The 25,605-nt window shown below is 36.1% G+C and overlaps 1 protein-coding gene across 1 annotated transcript in view; it reads right to left on the bottom strand.

Moving 5' to 3' along the window:
- The window catches only part of KCNH7 (potassium voltage-gated channel, subfamily H (eag-related), member 7), a gene marked incomplete at its 5' end in the record, with an annotated part of 52,074 nt that overhangs the window by 22,857 nt on the left and 3,612 nt on the right, over window positions 1-25,605 (bottom strand). The window contains 5 exons of the mRNA XM_009584585.1: window positions 2,204-2,303; window positions 4,849-5,054; window positions 8,571-8,823; window positions 19,276-19,475; window positions 20,205-20,604. Of these exons, the coding sequence (XP_009582880.1) occupies window positions 2,204-2,303; window positions 4,849-5,054; window positions 8,571-8,823; window positions 19,276-19,475; window positions 20,205-20,604 (1,159 nt within the window). The remainder of the gene's footprint in view (window positions 1-2,203; window positions 2,304-4,848; window positions 5,055-8,570; window positions 8,824-19,275; window positions 19,476-20,204; window positions 20,605-25,605) is intronic.

Below are 25,605 nucleotides of genomic sequence, written 5' to 3'. Positions count from 1 at the left end.
GGCTAGTGTGAACTAAAGGCTGAGATAACACAATCCCATTTTTAGCACTCCAAAAAGGAGAAAATCGCTGATGATCACACTAAAGATGGAAACAATACAATCTCAAGCTGCATAATATGCTAGTAGGTCAACAGCTGAAAATAAAGAATGCCAGCAAGAAGACCATTTCATGAGCAATGCCCCCACCCCCCGCCCCAACAACTACAAATCAATAAGAATTTAGTGAGATGTAAAATATCAAAATATAAAAGTGAGATTGCTGGGTGTCTCTATCCTGTCCAAAGTGTAGTTCTGAAATCAAAATATGATTGTTAAAAGTCATCATACAACACACATTTTTTATCTGTAAGAATACTGTGACCAGAAATGCATTTGCCAGCTGTGTATTCAGGAACTCTGTCTTTTCTACTCCAGTTCTTCTGAGGCACTCTGCAGGATCATCCCCAAATATTTATCACTATAGACTAACTATGCTGATCAAAATATGATGCCACTCGCTACTATATTTAAAGTGTTGAAATCAATAGAATATTACTTTACAAGCCAGTAGTAACCTGTAGTACTCTACAACGTCACACAGGATGTAGGATGGGCCACAGAAAAGCGACACTGAATGTCTATGACTATGAGGTGTCTGCTGCAGCTATGGCGACATATAGAGAATCAACAGGGACCAGAGAGGGGCGGTAAGCCGGTGGGCCAAAAGTATACTCAGGTCTAGGCAAAGGGCTCTTACGATTGCATCTTCTCCTCAGATGGACTTCCAATGTACCACACTTCTGTCTATCTAACTCAGACATTACCAGATACTATTCAGTCATTACCAGGACTAAGGAGCTTGTTGCCAGTCTTGTTTCTTCTTCCCCAATGGTGCAAGTTCTTTTTTCAAAGATAAAACTGTGAAATTATATTCTTTCAAAAGCAATGCAAATAAATGTCTCCAGGAGGATGTTCAGTGTAATCTACGGGGCAAGAACCATAAAAGCCTAGGCGTGTTGGTACCACATTGACACCTGAGAAGCCTATTTGTAATTCTGCAGCAGGCACAACATGAAAGATCACTTCCATCTTGTCTAGGTGGCAGCATATGTTTTCTCATAAGAAATGTGAAGGTTATTCAGGCAAAGCGCCTCTGTCAACAGATTCTTTGTGAAGAGCAGATTGAATATTTCATGGGGACATTTTCCTGACAGATTTGTTGTCAGTCTTGGCTTCCTGCCCTAAAGACGCTTCTTTGATCGAATGGCAATGTCATTGTTCTGAGTAGCCACACTCTGGATTAAAGTCTTCCTTCATTGAGCATTATACCTGCTATGTATGTTTAAAGTGTTCCCTTTTATAATCAGCTACTCTGCAACTCTAAAATTGGTATTATGCTGCATTTAGGATTGGGGTTTAACTGTGGACTATGAAAGACAGGCATACCAGAAACAGTAATTTGTCAGACAAACCATTGGACCATAAAAGTGTAATGTTCTCCTACATAAAAATGAAAATCCTGTGAGTATCAGTTTAACTGTCTTCATGACTGTTGCTGTCTGACCACAGCTACTACCTACAGTTCCTGGTATTTAGCAGTACTGGATACTGGTGACATAGTTTAATATTTCACTGAATTTTCCTTCGTTAGGATTACTCCCAAAAGCCTCTAAGGTGAACGTAAGCACAGAAAATGTCACCCGAACTCTTGCCAGGACAGCAATTTACACATTACCATACAATTAAAAATCTGACTATGGTGAATCTACTGGCCTGAAAACAAAATATTTTAATTCCAGGGAGAAACACTACCTAGCATCAAGTTCAACAAAACACTTTGCTGAGGAAATAAAATCAACGCTGCTAATAAATAATCCAATAGACTAGCTTCTCCAATCAGTTAAAAATATCAGAAAATAGGTATTGCTTAAGAGATTATTGCTTAAGAGATATATATGTATATCTCAAGGGCAATAAGGTAGCCTAGTGTTTGAACAGCTCTGCACTGATAGGTGTGAAGTCATGGAAGGGTGAAACTGATATCCTCTAGTCATATATAACCATATAGGGGACAATGCACAGGCTGTTTTTGCTGCTCACCTGGATTCTCAAGAGCTGCTACAGTAGCAGCCAACATGGGACCCTAATGTACCCAGCATTACCAAGTGAAATAGCAATGAATAATGAAGCAGTGCTGTCTAATGTAAGAAATGAAGTTAATTACCTTTCTCTATTTCACTTTGAAAGGACAATTTCCGTCTTCGTAGTTTGCAGTTATCTCCATCCGTATCATTAGTAGTTTGTGATCTTATTACGAGGTCAGACTTGATTAATGAAATATGAAACATAATGACAGATTAGTCCCATCTAAAGAGAACAGGTTTTCAATAGGTTCATAATCATGTTCAAGCTTTAAGAAAGGCAATATTACACAAGTCAGTCTGCATTAACCTCTCCATCCCCAACTAATGGTATTGCTTAATGCTAATGTTATAAAGTTCATGCAGATTGAGCAAAACTAACAATTTCACCACCTGATGGTGAAACAGAAGTATCCTGATAACAAGTTTACATGGAACGACAGGTGTTCATGTGTTATCACTTCCTGAACTTGCACAGATGTGGTTTAAGTAGTCTTAGAGAAATTAATGAAAAAAACCTAAATAAACTCTAACAGAGAATGTATACTATTGCAAGAAGTAATGTGGTAACTGTTTGTTATTAGATTTATATTTAACTACATGGTAATGATTATAAAGGTTACATTTTACAACAATAAATATAAGGCTGACACATACCGGATACTTTACCCCTCATTATTTTGTCTTTCTAGACCCTCCCTTCCTCTCTATCGGATTCAGTTCATTCAGATACTTATTTCCATAGGAGAACACAATGTTGTCTTTTTCTATCCATCTTACAGAAGATGGATGTGCTTTTTTTGCCATAATAAATACAAGATGCATTTAACTCTTCTTTCTACTTATTTAAAACTGAGAAATTTACAAATAAGCAAATATAACACTAGTTATGCTCTTTGTGTACATACCCATGGCACTGGCTTCAGCCTACTTCCCTTCCCTGTGCTAGTGAGGTTTCCCATACCACTCAAGTAAGCAGATTTGCATGTGGGAGAAGGGCAGAGGAAAAGAAGTGGGAAGTGTTTACATCTTTCTCTATTCCTTTTGTTGTAAACCATTGTAAACCTGGGTAAGGTGCTTTAGTGGTGGCCCACTGGTAAAATAACTGCAGGAAGAAAAAGGCACTTTTGCATAAATAGGAGGACGGGAGCAGAAGTTGAGGTAGAAGCACCTATTATTCAGATAACAAATCTGAATCTGAGTGATGTTTTGAAGGTCAGAATGTGCTTATCACTTCTTTTGGGGGATGATTTTCTGGATTGCAATAGACAGTGGAAGGCAAGTGCAATTGCTAGAGAAATCTGATTTTGCAAGCTCAGAGGCATGGGTGAGCCTGTCTTCCCTTCCCTGTCTCTGTGAAGTCTAGTGATTTTTTCTTAGTGGCTGGTACAGCAGTAACAAATAACAACTGAAAAATTTCTAAGGAACGTGAGCAGTGAGGACTTTGTGTATTCTTCACCACAACACAGAAGATGGAATTTTGTTTCAATTTTCTCAGATCTAAGGAAAAAATAATGATAAAACATTGATGACAATGTAATTGCAGGAAATAATTGCTAAGGCTAAAATCGTTAATGTGTGTCTATCCTCAAGGAACTTTTCAAATATGTGGACTTCCAGTTTTAACTTAAATTTATCACTAGACTATAAATTCATTGTATTGTATTTCACATGTAATTAATAATTATGACCTTTTCAATAAACACAAAAGGATGACTTTAAAAATAAAGATTAGAATTGGTCTTTTATTTTCAGAATGATCTTTTATTAAAAAAAGGCTCAGCATAAAAAGAAGTGACATTTCTTGTCAGAAGTTATATTTGTTTTAATTTTTTAAACTGAAGATCCACATGTGATTAGCAAAGGTGTCCCTATCATTTACAGCCCAAAACTTAGCATTCTTTATCTTCTTGTTTCTCAGAAGGCCTCTGAGGCCAAATTACGTTAGTTCCTTCTCACTGAACCTCTGTTTTTCCTTAAAAGTATCGTCACAAACCAGAAAATGGCAGTATCTCAGAAATAATGAAATGTAAACTAGTCATTCTGAGGGCAGTGTAGTCCATGTTTGGTGGCCAGTGCTGGTGTACCCTGCAACTTTCTAGGGAAAGCTTTAGCCACAATAGCATGAGCTGGGCAATAACCTTTCCCCTCTCCCCTTCTGCCTAAACCTCCCCTTTCTTTCCCAATACAGGCTGACCCTGGCGGTCTGAAATACAGAAACACTGGTAATTTTTCTCCTTTCCTGAAGATGCAATCTGGGCAAAAGGGGACACTTAGGAGAGGACTGTGGGAAAAAGAGACCAAGAAAACCCTGCAAATCTGAAGACTGAGTGAAATTTGAAAAGTTCCTTGTATACTTTTAGTCTCCTAGGAGGTAGGGTGCACTCCAAGATAAGAGAATTAACAATTCATGTTTGAAAAGCAATTAAATATTTTCTATTGTTAGAGACAGAATGAATCCGGATAATATGCTTTATCTTTATTTTATGGCTGTACAATTAAATTTAGTGTCAAAAGTTCCCTTTGTGGTGACCCAGGCTATAGTAATCTGAAAAAATCATATTTTCCATGGCTTTAACAAAACATCCAAAATCCCCCTGGCTGAAACTTTAGCTTCTAATTTTGCTAACCTTGGTTTTTCAATTGCTATTTTCAAGTTTTGTTACTGTAGGACAGATGGGGTCCAATATTAAGAAAAAGAAAATCATTTATTATTTATTGTATGTACCTTTGCAGTTTCATCTCTCAGATTAAAAGTCAGTTCTAGATTGGTGAGGAATAGATCAGAAAATTCAGGGTACATGTCCAAAACTTCTAGTAGATCTTCTCGCTGGATCTTATGCAAGTCACAGTAAGTTAAAGCTCTCACATCTGCATTTGACTTTCCTGGTTTTGCATAAAGATGTACCATCTCTCCAAAAATATCATTTTTCCCTGTAGAAAGAAAATTAGATGAAGATTATTATTTTAAACATGAATAAGCCATTAAATTGAATGATGTATTTCTTTATGATAATGGTGTAGAATACTTGATTTTACATTAAGTGATACAATCAGATTACCATTGCACATATGTTGTTGTAAATCAAAAGTATTATTATTAAATATTAAAAGTAAAATTATTAAAATCAATGAAATTACATAGACATATAACTGGACTAAATAAAAGGAAAATCGAGTTTCATCACAGTTTTTCTTCAAAACAGTATGACTAGAGCAGGTTCCTTTGTCCTTTCTTGTAAAAACATTATTTGCTCATTTAAATCATATTCTTATGATGACAAAGAGGTAATTTCTGTTGTTCAGTAGAGTCCAGGACCTGTCTGGCCTGGAATCTCATTTTGTTAAGAATTACATGAAGGAACAGACCATACTTGAAATATATTTTAGTAGAAAATGACTTAGTTTTTGTATTTTTCAGAGGGAATGCAAAACTTCCAAGATGCAGAAATTGTTTTGAAGAAGCTCTTTAAACATAGCTGCTTCTATTTTGATACTATTACAATTCTTTCTATCAATGTTGACACATTTGCAGTACCTGTTTGCTAAAATTGTCATCTCTATTTAATTGCTTGTTCTCCCCAAATCTGCACCTGACCTTCATAAATGCTGAGCAGCGGCAGCCATAGACCTGTGCAAAATATGCTCTAAACTAAGTGTTGCAGGGCTTACCTGCAAAATGGGGTTTGGGGGAGAAGTGGGAAAACACTTGTGGAAAAGAATAGTGGTCATAGCAACTGAGAAGCAGTAGACTGGTAAAAAAGTATACAGGGGTGATTTTGCCTCTCTGTTAAACATTTGTGGCTTTTACATTAGGTTACTGCAAATAGTTCTGGTTTCTCCATTTTCTAAAAAGGAAGCTGAAAACTGGGTAAGCAAGAAGCTAAAAGATGCAAAAAATAATTTAGGGGCTGATTTACAGTGAGGATCTTAAAGAGCACAGTCTGTTTAGCTTATCAACAGGAAGATTAAGAGGTAACCTGATTATATTGCGTGTGTCCTTATAGAGGGGAAAAATTACTTGGTACTAAATGCCTCTAGAATATAATAAGGAATGCATAGCAAGAACCAATGGAAAGAAATTGAAGCAAGATAATTTTATACTGGAAATAAAGCACACACTTTTAAAAATAAAAATTATTAACTATGGAAATAAACTGCCAAGAAAAGTGATCCCTTTTTCATCTCGTTATGTCTTCAGATCAAAACCCGTTGCTTTTCTTTCATCAAACACATTCATTAGGACACAACAGATAGTTAAAGGTATGAAATGTAACAGGAGTCAGTAATACAACAGAGGTTAGCCAATATAATCTAATAGTCCTTCTGGCCTTAATGTTTATGAATGCAGAGGTCCCTATTCAAGACATATAATACCTTCTCTGCAATATGACTATTGACACGATTGCAGTATTTTTATATCTTGTCTGCAAAGCTGAAAGAGGTGGTAGACTCTATGAGGTCCACAACCATCATATTTTCTAAGGATTTGGCACAGAATTACTGTTGTTAGGTCAGTACTGGTCATACCTTACTCAGCAGCATCAGACAGTGCTGACAAGTTGAGGAAAAACGGGGGACAGAAGTCTATGATTTCTGTGATGAAGTTGCAATACTTGTTAAGGGTGGAAACTTCATCCATGCTACCTCTGTTGGACTGAAGTCTTTTCAACCCCAGAGAACAAAGCACTGAGTGTTTTTTATGTCCATTTCTGTGTGCAGGTTTTTCAGAAAGAGGAACTAACTTAAAATGTTTGCCTAAGTATTGATAATCTTTCTCAGGTTTCTGTGTGATTTCATTGCAGAGAAATTTTCATTCGTATCATCTTCTATTCTTTTTTAGCAGATTCTTCAAGACACCACAGACTCATTGACTGGAGCCAGCTATCAGGCAGGCTCCTGCCTTATGGATCGTGCAACAGATGTGGGTCCACAGAGCAGTTCCTTTCGGCTGCAGCTGTGCACAACTGTCTCTCTTTCTGTCTGGACTACCATTCCCCGGGAGAGCGGTGCTCCAACCTGCGGCCCCTAGTGTGAGGAGCTGTAGGCTGGAAGAGATGCAGTGGCATTGCCCTGCAAATACTTGGGTTAATGCTGCCATGTGAGAGCACAGGGATCTGATGTGCATAACATGCAAAACTTGACCAGTCTGCATTTTCAGTCCGGGAAGAAATTAACGAGTTCATAAACTTGTCAGTTTTTCTTGATTGTGAGTGCTATAGAAATTTACATGTTTTTGATGTAAGAGATGAAGTCCTCAATGAACCACACTGTTCATAATCAGGGGAAGACGCACAGGTAAGTAAAAACCTCACAGAGTTATACTTGCATGCTCCCTACTTTGCTCGTGTCTAAAGCTGGCCCTGCTGATGAGGTGCAACAGCATGAGCTGGCAAATTATCTTGATAACACCATCTAAGCCTAGGGAAGGGTTGCTGTACTTCTGCTCACATATTCACCCTGCAAAATACTAGCAGAATAATCACAAGTGGATTAATAGCAACATACTGCTACCAGTCCACATTTTGCTTCAGCTACCTTTCTGGCTGTAAATTTCTGCAGTGGATGATAAACAGAAAGGAGAACATATGAATGATGTTACAGCTGGTGTAGGTTTCCATACAGCAAAATCCTTACTCATCTATTCGATTGTTCTTTGCGTTCTTATTACCTGATATTAAATGGGACAAACAAATCAGTAGTCTTGTTTAGGTAGGGTTTTAGTTATTTTACTTTTAAACTTGCTGTAGCTAATGAAGTCTTATTGGTTCCACGCAAGAGCCATCACCAGCTGCTCACCACCAGGTGAGCTCCCAGCTGGATTGAACATTGCTCTGAGCCATCTTCATTAGGAAAGAAAACAGGTAACTCCCCATGCTATACAAACAAGAACATGTTGATAAGAAATACAGGGGAAACACTGGTGGTGTTACACTTAAGTATCAATCTAGATCAGATTAATCTGTTATTCTCTTCCTTTTCTGTATGCCCAGTGGGCAGAAGCGACATTTCTGAAAACCTCTAGAAGACATTTTGAATGCCTAAAGTAGATACATGTTTTTCTCAAATTAGCATATTGGGGGTCTATGTGTCTCAGTACCCTCACACACTGTTCAAGAAAAGGGTGTCCTTGACTTTGGTTCTTGCAGCATATTCAGAACTGGAGTAATTTGATATCTGGTTGCTTCAACTTGCAGCTTGCCACTTACCTAGGGTTAAATCTGACTTACTCCTGCTCTTATATTTTAGATATCCAAGGACATGGGCTCTTTGGTGCACAACACATGAATTATTGCAGTGTAGTCTTTGCTCCTTAAACAAATTATTTCTCTGCTTGATTTTGAATAATAGTGAGTAAAACGTTTACAAATTTCCTTCCCCAGGAACAACAATGGATATTTCTTTTCAATCTCCTGACTCTTTTAACATGCCTTGTAGTAATCTACTTACCAAGAATGGCTACAACAATGTCACTTTTAAGGATTTCAATGGAGCCTCTTGACACAAAGTAGAGAGCAGTGAGAACATCTCCACAGTGCACTAAAGTGTCTCCAGGAGGTGCATGTGTTGTCTTAAATTTCATAGCCAAAGCTCGAAGACAGCCTTTACTGGCCCCCCGGAAAGCTTTGCAATTCTGAAGCAAATTTTGGTTGAGGTGCAGGCAAATGTCAGCTTGTAAGCATTCTGGAAACCCCTTCAGGACCTGGAAAGACAAGCATAAGGATTTCACGTGAATGCTATGAAAGTTGCTTTATAAAATTTTTACGTTTTCTTCCTGGACAGAAAGAAAGAAGTAACATACAAATAGAGGTGGCCCTAAGAGCTGTCAGAGTATTACAATTCAACAAGTGCATAGTGTAATCTATATTGCAAAGCTTATACAATGTGAATACTAATATACATACTAATGTATGTAGTGGTTACAAAATTCATTATTAAGATTTCTTTCATTGCAAGAAATGGTATCAAGGTGTATGAATGAATATACTGCAGTAAAATAACAAATAAGACAGCTAACGGGAGAGTCTCGACTGAATTTCACCTATTTGGACAAATATGTCCATTTCTTTTTTATCAATTATAAAAGTACTACATTTAATATAAGAGAGGTTTTTGCTGAAATAACCATGATATTTGTAAAATGAGAGCTATCTGAACAAGATCAGATATTTTTCAGAGAGAGGGCATTTTAATGGGATTTTCATGTTAAATATATTCTGTTTGCAAGTATAGGACTCAGATTTTTATCAGAAAAAGCAACATGTGCCACTGAAACAATAATGTTATGCAGATTTACATAGGCAGATGATTAGTTCAGCAAATCACAGGGCTAGTTGCTATGGTCCTTGCTCAGCTCTTATTCAGAACAATGGGAGTTTGCCTGAAGTAGAACCACAGGATTCTTCTTGGGTACCATGGTAACATGTTAATTTTGTTTAGAAGAAAAAACCATGGTCATTATGTGTGAGCTTTTCTAAATTGTCTAGGATCATCTTACCTCTGCTTCTTTTAGAATCAATAAACATTTCTGCTACTGACTTCTGTGGGAGTACTGCCCACCTTGTGACTCTGCCCACTGTGTTAAGGAATGGGCCTCACACATTATTGAGCACCACCCTTTCTTTCCGTTAAATCCTGTTGTCTGCTGTCAATGATGTTAATGGATCTTATGCTTTCCCTGGGACTAGCTACATCTGTTGCATATTTCTAAGGACAAAATGTGAACTGATGCTACCAGTCTTATGAATATGTCAACAGGATATGTCTTTTTGTTATTAGAACAGTCTATTAATTCATTCCTGTTTATCCTCTGCACAGTTTTTCTACAAACATGTAAATATTCCTGCACAGAAAAAAAAAATATAAAATGCATTCACTTGTTGCTATATTAATTCTTAATTTAGCACAATAAAGGTCTGCACACTCACTTTTATTACATAAAGATATTCACAACTCATATCCCTTGCTAATGGAGAAGATGAACACGTTTCTGATATGAGACTTCTGTCCATACAAGCCAAGCTATGATTTACAAATGAAATATTAGTACCTTTAACTGAGTTGAAATGTTTCTATGATTGCTATGGAAATCAATGCTGTGAAATAACAAACAGAATGTTTTAACACACATATATACAAAAATTTTATGAGCTATAGGGCATTACCACATGAAATTTATACATCCTCAGAAAAAGCCAGCATTCAACAACAATAAGCAAAAGAAAACATGATAAATGAAAATATTCTGTGGTGCCACTCTGTTTTCAGTATCTATCACACCACTAGAAATAGCTTAGTATACAATTACTCTTTTTATTTTAATGTAATTATATTGAAATAAAAATATTGTGGGTTGTAGCAACTTATTTACTGAGTGATACTGAGAAACTGATAACCAAATACGTCTGGTTAATGATACAGGTGGAGAAAAATTGCAGGTATTTATTTTGAAGTTGTTCTCTAGTCATGTGAGTAAAAAAGACCTATTTTGAATTAATTCTTTTACTATATGCCTGTCTGAATATAATTTAGAAGAGCTCCATTTTTTATAGATGCAAAATAGGAAATATATTTTCAATTCAGAGGTACTTACAGGAAAAAATATTTGAATTGTTAGAAAGTCAAGAGCACAGCCTTAGGATAAATTGTATTCGTTTTTCACATCAGCCGCTGTTTATCTCATTTATCAAGGGATTGTACTTTACCATTAAGCAAAAACCATGCAGACCATGTGTGTTGGTTTATATTTCTGAAGATACTTTGGGGATTTCTTTAAAGAAACAATTATTTTGGTAATTATTTTATACTTAATATGAAACTGTTCTAAAATCATTGCATATTAGTTAATAGTTATTTATATGGCACTAACAACTGAAAGATACTAGCCTCTGTTCAAGTATCTGTGATTAAAAAGTCCCTGCCCCATGGAGCTTACACTCTAAAATAGCTGTTATACATCAGAGAGGAAGAACATTTACTCTTTAATACGGTTGTCAAATGTCTAGAAGGAAGACAGGTGCCCAAAAAACATTGATTTCCAATGGAGTTTTGGAGATCACTCTACTAACACAGGTTTAGGAATGCCAGAAAGAAGCTGATTTGAAGATAAATTTGTTAAAACATTGCTACATACTACGTTACTAAAAGGAGCTTACCATATCGCGCACATTGTATGTAGTGATATATTTAATCCAAGTCCAGTAGCTGACACTATACAGAATTCGATGTTTCCAAACTAAGTTTTATGTTGTGCAGTACGGACAACATCTTGCCAACCCAAGCCTCCGTGTACATTTCTAATATCCAGATTTTCACTATTTGAGAAAATATTTCTTATTCATCAATTTTTAGCGTGTGTTAATAAGGAAGTAACCTGGTGCTCACAGATATCTTTGATTATTGTCTGTGTAGAGCAGGAACAATTGTATAGAAAATCATGTTCTTATAATGTGGCAACCAACATCAATGCATTATGTGTACACATACTGACAACTCCAAATATTAGAAAATCATCCATGCAGTCTTCAAAATCATGAGATTAGCTTAAAAATAATAAAACTAAATATTGCATTTCGCTTCTTTTCATTTGTTGTGAGCTTTTTGAGTCTTTAAACATATTTAAGTCACACTTCAATGTGACAACAAAAATTCAAAATACGCTATTGTAAAGAACTAAAACCCAGCATAATCTTGAAATTATATGAATGCAGGACTACATGACGCAAAAATAAAATAATTTTCAAAATAAAATTTTGAAAATGATAAAGCTAGAATTGCTCTTTAAATAGCGTTATTCTCAATGACAAATCCAAAATTAATAAATTATTTGAATACAGCTTTGGGTTTCAATTGCTCCATTCTTTCCTGACATATATCTATCGTTACACTCAGTATCTCCTCAATAGTGATTCCACCGGGCCCTGGTGAGAAAAATCTTGGATTCTCATGGTTAGAATCATAGTTAGAATCAGAACTCATGCATAATTCAAGAGACACAGATCTTCCAAAAAAGAAATGTAACAAGATATAAAATCAGCCTCAACCCTCCCCCCCCCCAAAAAAAAAAAAGAAAAGGAAAAACAGTTATGATGCTGTGACCATAGGCTCCCGTTGTCTCTCCTTGATAGCTACCAAGTCCAAGTTCAGTCGTCTCTTCCTGTCTGGAATAAAACTTATTCCATGTCAAATAACATTGGTTTATCTACCTGGCATGCTTAGAGAGGAGGAAAGCGTCATTCAGCAAGAAGTAAAACATTTTATGTGCAATAAGTGATTGAAGCTGATGAAGGAATAAGTGAGGATAGCAGGGACATGATTCATATTGCCTTGAAGGATGTGGTGTTTTATAAGTGGAGAAGGAGTCCAGCTTCATTAACTTCTCTTTTTCAAGATGACAACAAGGTATCACTCATACATGTATCAGCCACCTTTGTGACAATGGAATTGGAGACATCTATGTGCCCTAACCTTAAACAGCTGCAAATGTTTGGGGCAATGATAACTTTGTTTTGTTTGGATAAATTATAAGATTCATGACAATTTTTAGATTTTCTGTCCTCAGTTCTGGAACAGGTATTGACATCTGTCCCACCGAAAATATTTAGAAAGCATCCAAGCTGAAGCAAATCAGGGTATTAGCTACAATAACTGTCATTAAACATGGAAATATCATCACATTCTATACCAACAGAATCACAGAATGGTTGAGATTGGAAGGGATCTCTGGAGATCATCTTGTTCAACCTCTCTGCTCAAGCAGGGCTACCTAGAGCTGGTGGCCCAGGACGATATCCAGATGGCTTTTGAATATCTCCAAGGACGGAGACTCCACAACCTCTCTGGGCAACTTGTGCCAGTGCTCAGTCATCTTCACAGTACAAAAGTGCTTCCTGATGTTTGGACGCAACCTCCTGTTTCGGTTTGTGCCCATTGCCTCTGGTCCTGTCACTGGGCACCACTGAAAAGAGCCTGGTTCCATCTTCTTTACACCCTTCCTTCAGATTTTTGTTCATATTGATGAGATCCCCCGTGAGCCTTCACTTGTCCAGGCTGAACAGTCCCAGCTCTCTCAGCCTTTCCTAGTATGAGAGATGCTCCAGTCCCTGAATTCTGGCCGTCAAAGATATTCCTTTAATTCTGCATCTAATCTTCTGTCATACTTTTTCACTGCTGAAATATAGGTGGGATCAAACATTAAATGCCAGGCAGCAGTTGAAGAGAGCACAAGAGAGATCTTGTGTGTTGTGGGTCTGTTTGGGGTGTGTTGAAACTCATTTTGACTATGGCTTTCTTGTCCTAGAATCAGAGTCAGACTTATTCATGAGTGGCAAGTATCCAGCATATAGAGGGAAAGATAAAGGTAGACTCTCTAGTTCATCTGACAATTTAAGATGGCATAAACTGAAAGAGGAATTCTGGTCCTTCCCCACATTATCTGTTTATTCCTGCCCTGTCTTGATCTCTCTCTGTGAAATGGTTTGAGAAACTGATCCACACAAAAACTAACCCAGCAAAAAATTTGAGCAGCTGAAGGTACAAAGAGGCTGGAATAAGTATACTTTATGTCGTAGACTACACATACTTAATCTCTATTTGAATCTCATCTGCATAATATAGATCTCAGGATATGTTGACATTGGCATCACTGAATGTTGAATAAAGCTCTTGAACAATTTGCATAATAAATCTTTAACTAATTACAGGGAGCAAAACCCATGCATTGGAGAGTTCACTGTAGTGGGGATTTATATTCAAAATTAACGTTTTGTCTGTCTTAGTTTGTTCTGTAAGAATGAGTGAAATTAATTCACAGTAAGTCATATATTTTGTGAAATAACCTATGTCTTTAATTTTTATTTTTCTGCCACCTAATTTTAGCACTAATCTGATACTCTTTAGCTGCACAAATCGCACTGCATAGATTTTGAATTAGGATCTCTGTCCCCCAGTAGCTGTTCCCTCTGAAGGAAAGAGTAATGCGGGATTTAGTTCTGTCACAAACATTTGACTCTCAGTTTTAAAAAAAGTTTTAATCTAGGCTAAACTTTTCTGTAATTCAACCTAGTTCTATTTCTAGAAAGAATTTAGAATTTACTATTTCTGTGATAGTTAATTACAGAAATTAACTATTTCTACAAGCAGAAGGCCAAAACTTTTCCAAGGGCTTTCACTATTTAGAAAAGAATGAACAAGGTCACAGATGGCAATAATTCTGCTCCAGCAGCTCTTGGGCTCCACGCGGGATAAGGATTATTTCTGATGATTCCTCTTCTTCACACAGGAAAATTTTGCGGAGTCAGATTTTTTTGTTTGGTTGGTTGGTTTTGGCAGGATATGAAGGAGGTCCTTACAACAGTTGAGAGAGAAGTGAAGCAGTGTGTGATGATGAGCTAATTCACCTTTCAATGAGATTTGAAGTCTGACAACCTTATCAAGAATTAGGATCTTTTGCTTTCAGTCATTGCCATGACACAGATTTGTGTGACATTTTAATGTTGAAATTACTGGAGTGCAGCTGATCATTCTTCATCTATAATCTTATTACAGTTTCCGAGTACATCTGAAAGGTGATCTCTGAGATATGTTACATTGCTGGGTGAGGAGGACAGAAAATGATTTTGGTTTTTTAGGGTTTTGACTTCCTCATCAACAAAGAAGTTTAATGTCTGTAGAAGTTGGAAGCTGACAAGATCCATGTCTTTCCAAAAATATAATCATAGTTGGAAAATTAATTGCCCTTGTTTTTGAGACATTAGACAACAAAATACAATGCAGTGAGAAACTGATAAAGGATCACTTTGCAAATAGACTGACATTCTTGAAAGTCTTTTTTTTGCTATGAGGTCTTCTTTTCCGTAACTTGATTAAATGTAGGCATTCATGTTTTTCAGTGGTCTTGTTATGGGAAAGGAAAGAAGAGCTTTACAGCTCATTATATCTGAAGTACTTTCAGATAGGCTTATATGTCTTAAGATTTCCATTATGATACATAGACAAATAGCAGTACCACTTACCACCATGATTACATATTCCCTCTGTTTAACCAATTACTACTAGTTTTTGTTCCAAACACTTCTAATTTGGATTACCCTTCTGATGGTATAAGGAACTTCTCCTTGCTATTTTTGAAATTTACTTTTCTAATTTTCTGGCTCAAAGAATATTACTGGCAATAGTTCTATTGGTAGAATTATTTTGGTCATAAGAAGTGATCACAGCGGGAGGAAAAGCAAGAATAACAAATGTAGTGGTGTCATCCAGTGACCAGTGGCCAATTTCTCACAAAAGAAGCCTTACCAAAGCAATGATGAACCTGGCCTTTATCTGATATAGTAGCACTGCTGGTTCTGAACCTTTGAGATAGGTGTGTGCTCTGCTGTACTTGCATGATCACTGTGGCCAAGACAACTTATCACAGGTGCAAAATCAACCATTTGCTTGGATGCTTGCAGGAGAAGGTTCCATAAATTTATATACAAAAATTCTGACTTGCTCTCTCCTTTCATGGTACTGGGTAAAACCCCAAATAAAAAGGAATCTGTCCCACATTCGGAATTTTAATTAACATATACATTTGGCTAAACACTTTCCAAAGCTTGTCCCACATATTTACTTCTTTGAACTCTTTTTAAAGGTAAAATAAACCAATAAAGCTATTCAGATGCACAGAAGATCCATGGAAAGAACGGGGGGAGGACTGTAAAAATTACATGCATAACTTAAAAAAGGATCTCAAACACTAAATATGTCATCTTTTTAGGGTAAGCATCACAGGCATGCTATTATCAGTGCTGGACTGATAACATTGGAATGAAGGGGGGAAAGAAGGCAAAGAGAGTTTAGGAAAAACAGAACAGGATAGTTTAAAATATAAAAATAATATCTTTGAATCTTTGGGACTGGTGACATCTTTCATGAAACAATATACACTGTAAATAATTTTTTTGTAATTTAACTTTGCCAGCGTATACCACAGGGATATGATTTAAATTATGCTTATTCTACAGACTCAAGATTTTTATCCAGATTAAAATAAATCCCAAATCCTGTTTATCCAGTCCATGCATAATTATGTGGAACTGTTTTTATCAAAATACATTATGCAATGAAACATAATCAAAGAGATGTAGAAGTGAAGCAGAGGGGAACAAATGAACAAATAAACAATGTTCTCAGCATATTTCACCGGCAGATCTTTAAAGCTAATTTTAAGTTTAGCCATTTCAAATGAGCATAAAGTATTATCTTCTGGTTTTCAATATAAAGTGTAGGATTTTGTTTAGGAAATCAAGTTTGTTTAGTCTTACTGCAGTATTATTCCTGAGGTTAAAAGTTGTTTGGTTTTTTTCACTTTTCCTGAATTCTTAAGTATATTACTGATGATAATTAAAAGCATCTTTTGAAACATATTCTCTAATACTATTTTTTTATATATATATATCAGTATATGTGTGTGTATTCATTGCATGTACATATATATATAAAAAAGTAAATTATTCATGCATTTCATATTTCAAAGGAGAAAGAGGGCTGAGTTTTTGAATATTATTCAGTTTTCAGTCATGAAATGAAAAAGAAAGACATTGAATCAAATTCTGCCTTCAGATAATTGCAAAAAACTCCCAGTAAATATTGACAGGAGTCAAACACATTTGGACGGTATTATCCCTTTGGTGTGTAAATGCAAATATTTCATGCAAAATTAAGTTAATACCACATGCAAGTCCATCTCATATGCACATGGCTTATAGCCAAGAAAACTTCATTGGTGCTTGTGCTAACATGCATATATGGTTTGAACTGAGAGCATTCACGCAAAGGAAAATGCAGAATGATCAGCATGGCAACTTTGTCAGAGTGACATTCCTACAGAGCAACCATCTAATGCAAACCAATATGCACATGACCTTTTTTGGGCAGAGAAGCATGATTTGAGTTGTGGGGTAAAACAGTGATTAATAAATGTGGTTAGATTAGCATTTTTTAATGTCTAATTTTTAGTAACCATTTTGCCCCACATCTGATTCTACTTGGATTATTTCCCTTTGCTATCTACCCCTTCATCATGCAAAAAGTTACAATTAAAATTAGAAAGCATTGAACAAGCTCTAAACCCAACAGATAACATGGATATTCTCCACACTTTATACTGGAATTAAATTTGATATAAATACCTCCTGCTCTTACCAGTGGGTGGTGTTATTCCATGTATTTAGGTATGAAGCAGACAGGAAAGAGATAAATCTTTCATAAGTACAACATAAATCACACAATTCTTATATTATCCTTGCACTAAGTGTAATATATTCAAACTCACTTTTTAAGAAAATTAAGCGACTGCCATAAAACTTGAGGGATAGAATTGTGAACAGAAAAATAAACAAAATATAATAAAACAAGATACTAAACTTGATTTTTTTTCACATTTTATTTAAAACAAAGCCTCCATACTGCCTCACAATCATATTGCAGAGTATGGGCTGTTTAATTCATTTACTTAGTATTTCACATTAATGACAAACCCAAGACTAATTCCAGTACACCAATTCCTGCATTGTGCAAAGTTTATCCTGACAACATCCAGTTTTAGTTACTATTTCATATGAAACCGGTGTTCTTAGTACATCCATTAGTGGTAATGAATTAGTTAAGGCGTACATGATTTTGTAATATCTTCAGAAATAATCCAATGAGTTACTTTAGGCTTAGGCTGCACCCACCTGCAGCTTAAGGGCCTGATCCTGCAAAGTGCTGAGTACCCCACAGTCCCATTGCCACCAGAGAGAATTAGAGCCATTCAGTGCCACGCAGGATGAAGCTACTGATGCTGCCTTCCACTGCAGTAATCCCCAGCAGAGGTTTATACAAGTATCCTTGTCCTGTGCTGGGCATCATATCCCTCTGGAGGGGACACTCATGGAAGTGGTAGTTGAAGCCCAAAATATTTAATTTGCTGTCTTACTTTTAAGATCTGCTTTACTTAATGGTAACCATAAAGTCAAGCTGTCAGTGATCCAGCTTTATAAAAGCTTTTAATCAAGACCATTGTTTCTGCTTACTGCATATAAGTGTACCATTCTGACAGTCATTCACAAACATATGTATAGATACCACATGGAAGCTGTTTGAATTTATGTCAAAATTTTGGAGGTTGATTTCTAGTTAAATTGTTACAAAAATGTACAGATTTTCTTGTTCTTGCCAACTTTATGGAGAGCTCTGCAAAGTCTCTAATCTATAACTCAAAATAGCTCTGAAAAGCATCCCTCTAGAGACATAGATTCACAGACCCTTAAGATGCACAATGCTCTCAGTGTCTTCAAATCTATGTCAACTTTTCAGAAAAAATGTTGCTGTCTCCAGAAGATAAGCCAGAAATATAGATGCTTACTTTTGCTCATTAGCAGTTTGTTATTCCTTTTTAGCTGGCCACGTAATATATTTTTCTATAAGGAGCATTTACAGTTTTTTTAATCAAGAACAGAAAATATGAGTGTTGTATCTTGCCACTTCCTAGAAATGAGATTCTGTGAATTGCTGAACGGTTAGTAGTACTGTGTTGACTTTCAGTGCAGAATTATGTGGTTGTGAATGCAAGCAAACTACTGTTCAGACTATCATATGATTAGAATATTTCACTCTGAAAAGAGCAGCTAATCCACCTGCCTGCTCCTCTCTTCCACACACACCCAATATACCTGTTCTAGATTACATGGTAGGATTTTGAAAAAGAATTGATCTCCACAGGTTTTACAGAAGAGTAACTCTGTCGATACCAACAAAGGTACTCTTGTTTGATACTGGAAGTGGAAAATCAGGCCAAAGAACAAATAAAATTCTGGAACAGCTATGTCTGAAATAAGAAACCTATGATTTCCTTTTTCTTGTCTTAAGCTTATCATAGTCAACTGCAGTTCTCAAGCTTTCCTATGTACAGTTAGAGTTCAGATTTCTGATATAGCTTGTAATAATTTAGGCAGTTAAATGTTTGGATGCCAAACTTGTAACGACTTGGTTTTCAATAATTGCTATATATCCACCTTCTTAAGCTTGTACTTTTACAGCTCATAAATAATGAAGACTTACAATCTCTTTCTAAATTTTCTTGCATTTATCTATTCCTCAGCATCCGTGCCTGAAAAACAGAACAACATACCATGTTCATGTCAATGCCATTGGTGTATGTCCATGCATGCTGGAAGTATTCCTCAAGTCGCTGCCGCAGAGGGTTGGGGATTTGATGAAAGCGTATAAACTCCTTTACTCGCAGCATCTGCATGTGATATCGTGCAGTTCCCGAGTAGAGTCTTTGGATTATTGCAGATACATTTCCAAAAATACTAGCGTACATTAATGCTGGATTAAATAGAAACAAAACTTACTAAAGTCATATCATTGGGTTTTGCAGATTATTCAACAGTTCTTATAATGTACTTTGTATGTAAATCAGCTCAGATGAGACGAGTAACATTTTCAGAGACGTGGAATTGATTTACCTGAAGCTTTTTATTGATTTGATTGTATGGGTACCAACTCAATTAACAGATGAGGCTTAAATATTAAATTGTAATCAAGCTGGTAATATTTATCTTTGGAGATTTGTAGTCCTGAATTTAGTGTTGTAAGCTAGGTTAATCTAGTTTTATGGTCTTCAGTAGAACTAAGAACTAGGAACCAAGGTTAAGTACAAGTTAAGAAAATGGGCAGAGTAAGAAGGTACACATACGTTTATAAGTTCAGGGTTTAAATCAACAAATAAAATATAATTAAGATTATTGAAAAATGATGGGCTATAGTTTCCTAAATCCATTCAAAACTCAGCTTCCTACCCTACACAGGATTTGCTTACAGACACTGATACACAACACATAACTTCTGACTGTTTGGATAACAGATTTTGAGTAGTCAAGCAACTTGACTACTTCCTGACACTGCATGAGTCACACATATTTTTGCATATAACTGCTTTCCCTGCGAATTTGCCCTTCTGGCTGCATGCTTATAATCTTATTAGTTTAGACTGTTAAGTCATTTGCTCAAACACCGAGAAAAAAAGGAAAAAATTAATAAGATAAAACTACTTACAGCCAATCAACATGACACAGATGGAAAAGATTTTCTCTGAGTTGGTGTTTGGAGACACGTTTCCAAATCCTACACTTGTCAGACTGCTGAAGGTAAAATAAAGTGCTGTAACATATTTGTCCTTGATGGATGGTCCAGAGCTTGCATCACTCTTGTTGTAATGCTTTCCTAATTGTTCTCCTAAAGAATCCAACCAGCCAATCTTGTGAGCCAAGTAAGGTCTTTCTACATTTCCAATGGCATACCAAATGCAAGCAAGCCAGTGTGCAATTAGTGCAAATATGCACATAAGGAGCATCAGAACCGCAGCACCATATTCTGAATATCTGTCCAATTTCCGTGCTACCCTCACCAAACGCAGCAGTCTAGCCGTCTTCAGAAGACCTATTAATGTTGTTGTCTGTAAAAATAAGATATAAACAGAAATTGATTTTCTCTGTTAGCAAGTGTACTTTCATGAATAGTCAGTATGAATAAAGCCGTGCAAATTCCATTATTCTGGGGAATCAACAAAACCAATAGATTAACCCATTTAAATGTAATCTTAATTTCATTTTCTTTAAACTATCAAGTTTATTGTAAAAACAGTGAAGAAAAGAGTAAGAAATGCACATTTTAAATTAAGATATATTGAAGTTGTCATTATCTGCTGAATACTCTTTCATTTTGAATATTATTCTTGATCTGGGCTCTTCAATTTACCCTAACGGATTTAAATGCTAAAGTCCGTAAGTTATTGGATCGACTCATAATTATATGACTGGCCTTGTAGGTAATAAGTATTTATGATGTTTGAACAAAGCTCTGTGACTATATTTAATCCTAACTTAGAGACTCCTTGCACTGCTCTGGCACACATGTTCTAGAAGAGAGAAGGAATAGGGCAGAAATGTCCCAAAGAGTAAGTATCTTATTCTGCAAATATTCTTCCTGTTTGTAATGGTCAGAACACTCTATACAGGTAAAAGAAGATGAACCACTGTGAATAGAAAATAATGGAAAAGTTACTGTTGCCAGACTCCAGATTAATCTTCTTTTTGCATCTTTCATCCTGAAGCTTGCAGGTGTAGTGGTAGAAGACACTAATAAAAAGTACTATACCATTAAAAAAAAAAGGGTCTGTTATAAATCAGGAATTTGTTCCAAGCTTTTTAGTGCAGACCTGCTCTATGATTCATTGCAACCTCTTTGAGGCTCTGATCTTTTCAAAGGAATCTAAAGTTTATTAATGTAAATTTGCAATTTTCAGTCAGTAAATTGTTTTCATACTTGTTAATTCCTTGTAAAAGAGATTGACAACATTGTAAATAGTAACTACTTGATTTCAAAAAGAACTCAGCTACCTTTCTCCGTCCATTAAGTCTGAACATATATTAAAGTATTCAGTAAATGTCAAGATCGAATAAGTTTTTAATAAGTTTTTTCTTCCTTTTTTTAACATGCATGTATATGACATAACACTTAACTGGAAAAGTTTTCCGAGCCTTACAAACCACTTTGATGGTAGCATGTGTGACATTAAAGCTTTCTTTCAACAAGTACTAGACTAGTTTTTATGTTTTATTAAATCCTCGCATTTACCATGTTTCTGAGTAAAATCCCAAAGCCCTTGGAACAAAAAAAGAGGCTTTCTTGGCTGCATTTGTCAGTGGACAGCTCAATATATTGTTCATATTTTCTGAGTAAATAAGCAAGAGGTTAATGTAGGGTAACACTGGGTAACGCTCCTTGGTTCAACTTAACATCACAGAAAATAATTTCAGGGTGAATTTCTCATTGCCACATAAAGAAGGCTGTTTCATTGGTTGTGACCTCAACAGTCTGAAAGACCATATCCTTCAAAAAGCTATGCCTAGGCTGAGCTTCAGCATGTGAATATTGCCATTAGGTACGTTTTTTCTGTAAGGTAGATCAGGCTTAAATATTTATGACCCCTTAAGGAAAAGAGCAATCTTAAGAAAAGATAACATTTGCTCTTAGTGGGGTATTGGAACCATTCTATTACAGATGCAGTCATATCTCTACACCATGCAAGAGGCAACATATTCTTAGAGTGCCCCTTAAATAGATCAGAAGGTAGATTGTGAATCCAAAATATGTCAACACCGTTCCACCCCACTCTTAAGATAAGACTTGCTAATATTATGCATCTTCAGTGTCAATCCCATGCTTAGATACTGCACCATTGTGAGCTCTGGAGTATGCTGGAGGTGTATAATACAAGCAAACTCCACCTCTTCAGGGTGAAATCAGCATGAGTGAAACTAGATATGCTTTAAACCATCAAGAAACTCATCCTGAGTTTGAATTTTCTTTAACACAGTGGAGTGGCTTTGACACTAAAATACAGCTGGCAGTAGAGGTGGAAAGCACGATCCATAGGTTTTGGTGTGCCTTTACATGCTGCCCACTTCTCAGTGTAGATGTAGCCTTCACCCAGTAACAGTCCACCTCCCATGTGTCACTTGGCCAGGGACGAAAGTACTTGGTGTCAGAACTATGCCTCGTGCAATGCAATTTCCTTGGTGTGCTGGAATACTTTGCTCAGCATGGCACCCAAGGAGGCAGAGGTCCTACTCTGTCAGTTACCTACTTTACCCCATCTGGTGCCAACAATTAACGTCTGCAAACAGCTGTCTGATAGATGCTGCTCTTTTCTCTGAATTGCTTGCTGCTCTGTTTTCATCATACCTAGCTTTATCAGCTGGACTACAAGTTCAAGAATTGCTGGATAGCCACGTCAGGATTTTTTTTTTTTTTTTTTCAGTTGCAACATTTACTGTGAGCCAGAAGCACATAGGAATCTCATAGCTACTGAAACTATGAATCCGGATTGGTAGAAGATGGGTACAGGATCATTTTCCCACACTATAGTATATTCAGTGCAAACAGCATTCCATTTATGTAAGGCACTTAACTTTTGCCTAAACTGGAATTCATTAGGACCATAGCACATATTTAAGTACTTTCAGAATCTAAAATACATACAAGACATTGAAGAAGTCTTTTTTAATTGGTAAGATTTATTAAAAACATAAAGGTCGTAAGGTAATACCCATTTTAAATAGATTCTGCCAAACCAGACATTCTATTTCCTCAAATTTACTTTTTCATTACAAATAATAAACAAAATTATAAAGAAAAGTAAAAAAGATCAGCTTAGATTTCTTCACTGCGCTGTTTATATTCCAGTCTGCCAATCTAACATTTTGTTAACCAGTGTAGCCAACGTAATTTTGATATTTTTGCCTTGCTTGGTTATTGTGCTATTTGGCCTTTTAAAATGCCTTTTGATTTTTTTCTAGCTATAACGCAGGAGGGAGACGTGGATTGAAAGTGTGTTGGTTTTTTTCTGTTTTGACTTTAGTAATAGCACAAAAAATAAATAATACATCATGCCTACAATGCTTCTTTCATGCCTATGTGGTTCTCTCCATGAGCTAAGTAACCACATAGAAGACATCTTTAGTTGTTTTGGAATAATCATTCAGTCCTGCTAATAAGAAGTGTGAAAAAGGTTAAAGTTTGTCAATTATTTCCTCTCCGGGGGGGAAAAATTACCTTCTGAAAACAGGAAATCATGGATACTACATTTTCTAAGTATAGGTCACTGAATTTATTTTACAAAATCCTTATATATTACAAGGGGGTATCCTTATCTCTGATTAGTCTTCTTTTTTAACAGTGAGATTAGTTTATACCCTCAGTTTCTCAAGCCCTGATGCTAAAATGACCACAGCAGGGGGCTATTTTGATGGACAGCAAATGATTACAGCACTATTTGAAAGAGGAGGGCATCAATCTATCTGATTGCAGAGGGTATCATTCAGAAGTTATTATTGTATCAGACTGGGAAGAGGGAGCTGATATCACCTAATTAATTATCTGCATAAATGGTATTCTGCCTGTGCAAAAAGCCATTTATGACTCATGACTTTCTCACTGATGGCCAAATCCTTAGGTTTCCTCTAGATTTTTGTGGGTTTTTTTTCTTTCTTCATAACATCCATTATCATTAATATATAAATCTATAATGTCATCTCTTATTTGTCTCTTTTTAAAATCAAATAACCCACTGAAGTGTATGAGTAGCTCAAACTATCTCTTCCAATATGCATTAACTTGCACTTGCTTACACAAATATTTCATCTGCTAGGGTCCTTTCCAGCTTTCTGGTATTGTAAGGTCCTCAGTTTCTCAATAATTTCCTGTCACCTACGTTTTATGTTAAAACCATCCGCAACCTTCTACCTTTTTTGCAGCTTGTTAATAAATCTATTAAATATGAGTACTGTAGCATCAAGCATAGTTAAGTCTTTTCTCTCTCTTGGAAAAATCTCTAATATATGCCAGAATTTCGCCTCTCAGTCTATGCTCCATTACCTTAGTAGCCTCTTCTGACCACTGTGTCATTGTTGAAGATCTTTATGCTGTGTGCATCATGATACTGAAAATGTTAGTACAAACAGCAATTAAACAAAAATATTTCAACTAACCAAAAATTCTTATTTATAGCAGGGTACTGGTACTTCAACTGCTGTTGATAAAGGACTGCCAAAATGGTCTACGAATAACTGCCTGCTCAAGCAGTGCTCTTTGCTTCAACTTGAAAACCAATCAAGGGAAGAAAAAGTTGATACTAAATGCTTCTCTGATATTAGCCAGCCACCTAAATAATTTCCAGAGACTCTACCCTAATACTGCATCATCCTGGACTGCACTCGGTCCAAAGAGTTGCTAATGCAAAGGCAGACTACCTGTACGATCAGCTATGCAGTCTTCAGTGTAAAAGACTTGAAATTCATGGGAATAGGTTTTCCGAGTAAATTGGTAAACTGAGCACAGGAAACTATATTACTCTTTTCCCGAGATGTGTTTTGAGCTTGATTGTCAAATATATTTTAATTTGGAAGGGGGTAAAGTACTGATTCTATCAGTGGAGATGCAGTCAGGACCATTAGGTTCAATCTCTGATTCCAGAAATGTGGGATTCTTCTTTTCAGTTTACTTTAGCAGATACACTGTGTAATGGAGTGAAGTGGAGACATCAAAACTAAGAGAAGAACAAGAATATTTTGATTTATTTGTCTTCATTTTAGCCAAAACCCATCTATATTTTTGATTTATTGCTATGAATATAAGACACATTCCCTCTTACATTTTATGAGTATGGTGGATATATACATCATGATGTATTTTTTTTTATTTAAATTTGCAAAAGCAAAAGCTTTCATGGTTTTCTGCATATTTCAGCTGAGTGTTCTCTCTGGCCTCAATTTAATAAAACTATAAATATGAAAATTTTCTTGCTGAAGCTGTTACCATCACTTGTCTGTACCTTTTATTGCAGTAGGTTCTGGATGAAAGGGAAGAAACTCTGGTTATCTATATATCCGTCTTA

The sequence above is a fragment of the Fulmarus glacialis genome, unplaced genomic scaffold, assembly GCF_000690835.1.
Source record: "Fulmarus glacialis isolate BGI_N327 unplaced genomic scaffold, ASM69083v1 scaffold12409, whole genome shotgun sequence".
Taxonomy (NCBI): Eukaryota; Metazoa; Chordata; class Aves; order Procellariiformes; family Procellariidae; genus Fulmarus; species Fulmarus glacialis.
Note: the sequence above shows the minus strand (reverse complement) of the source record. Positions and strands in the feature narration are given on the sequence as shown.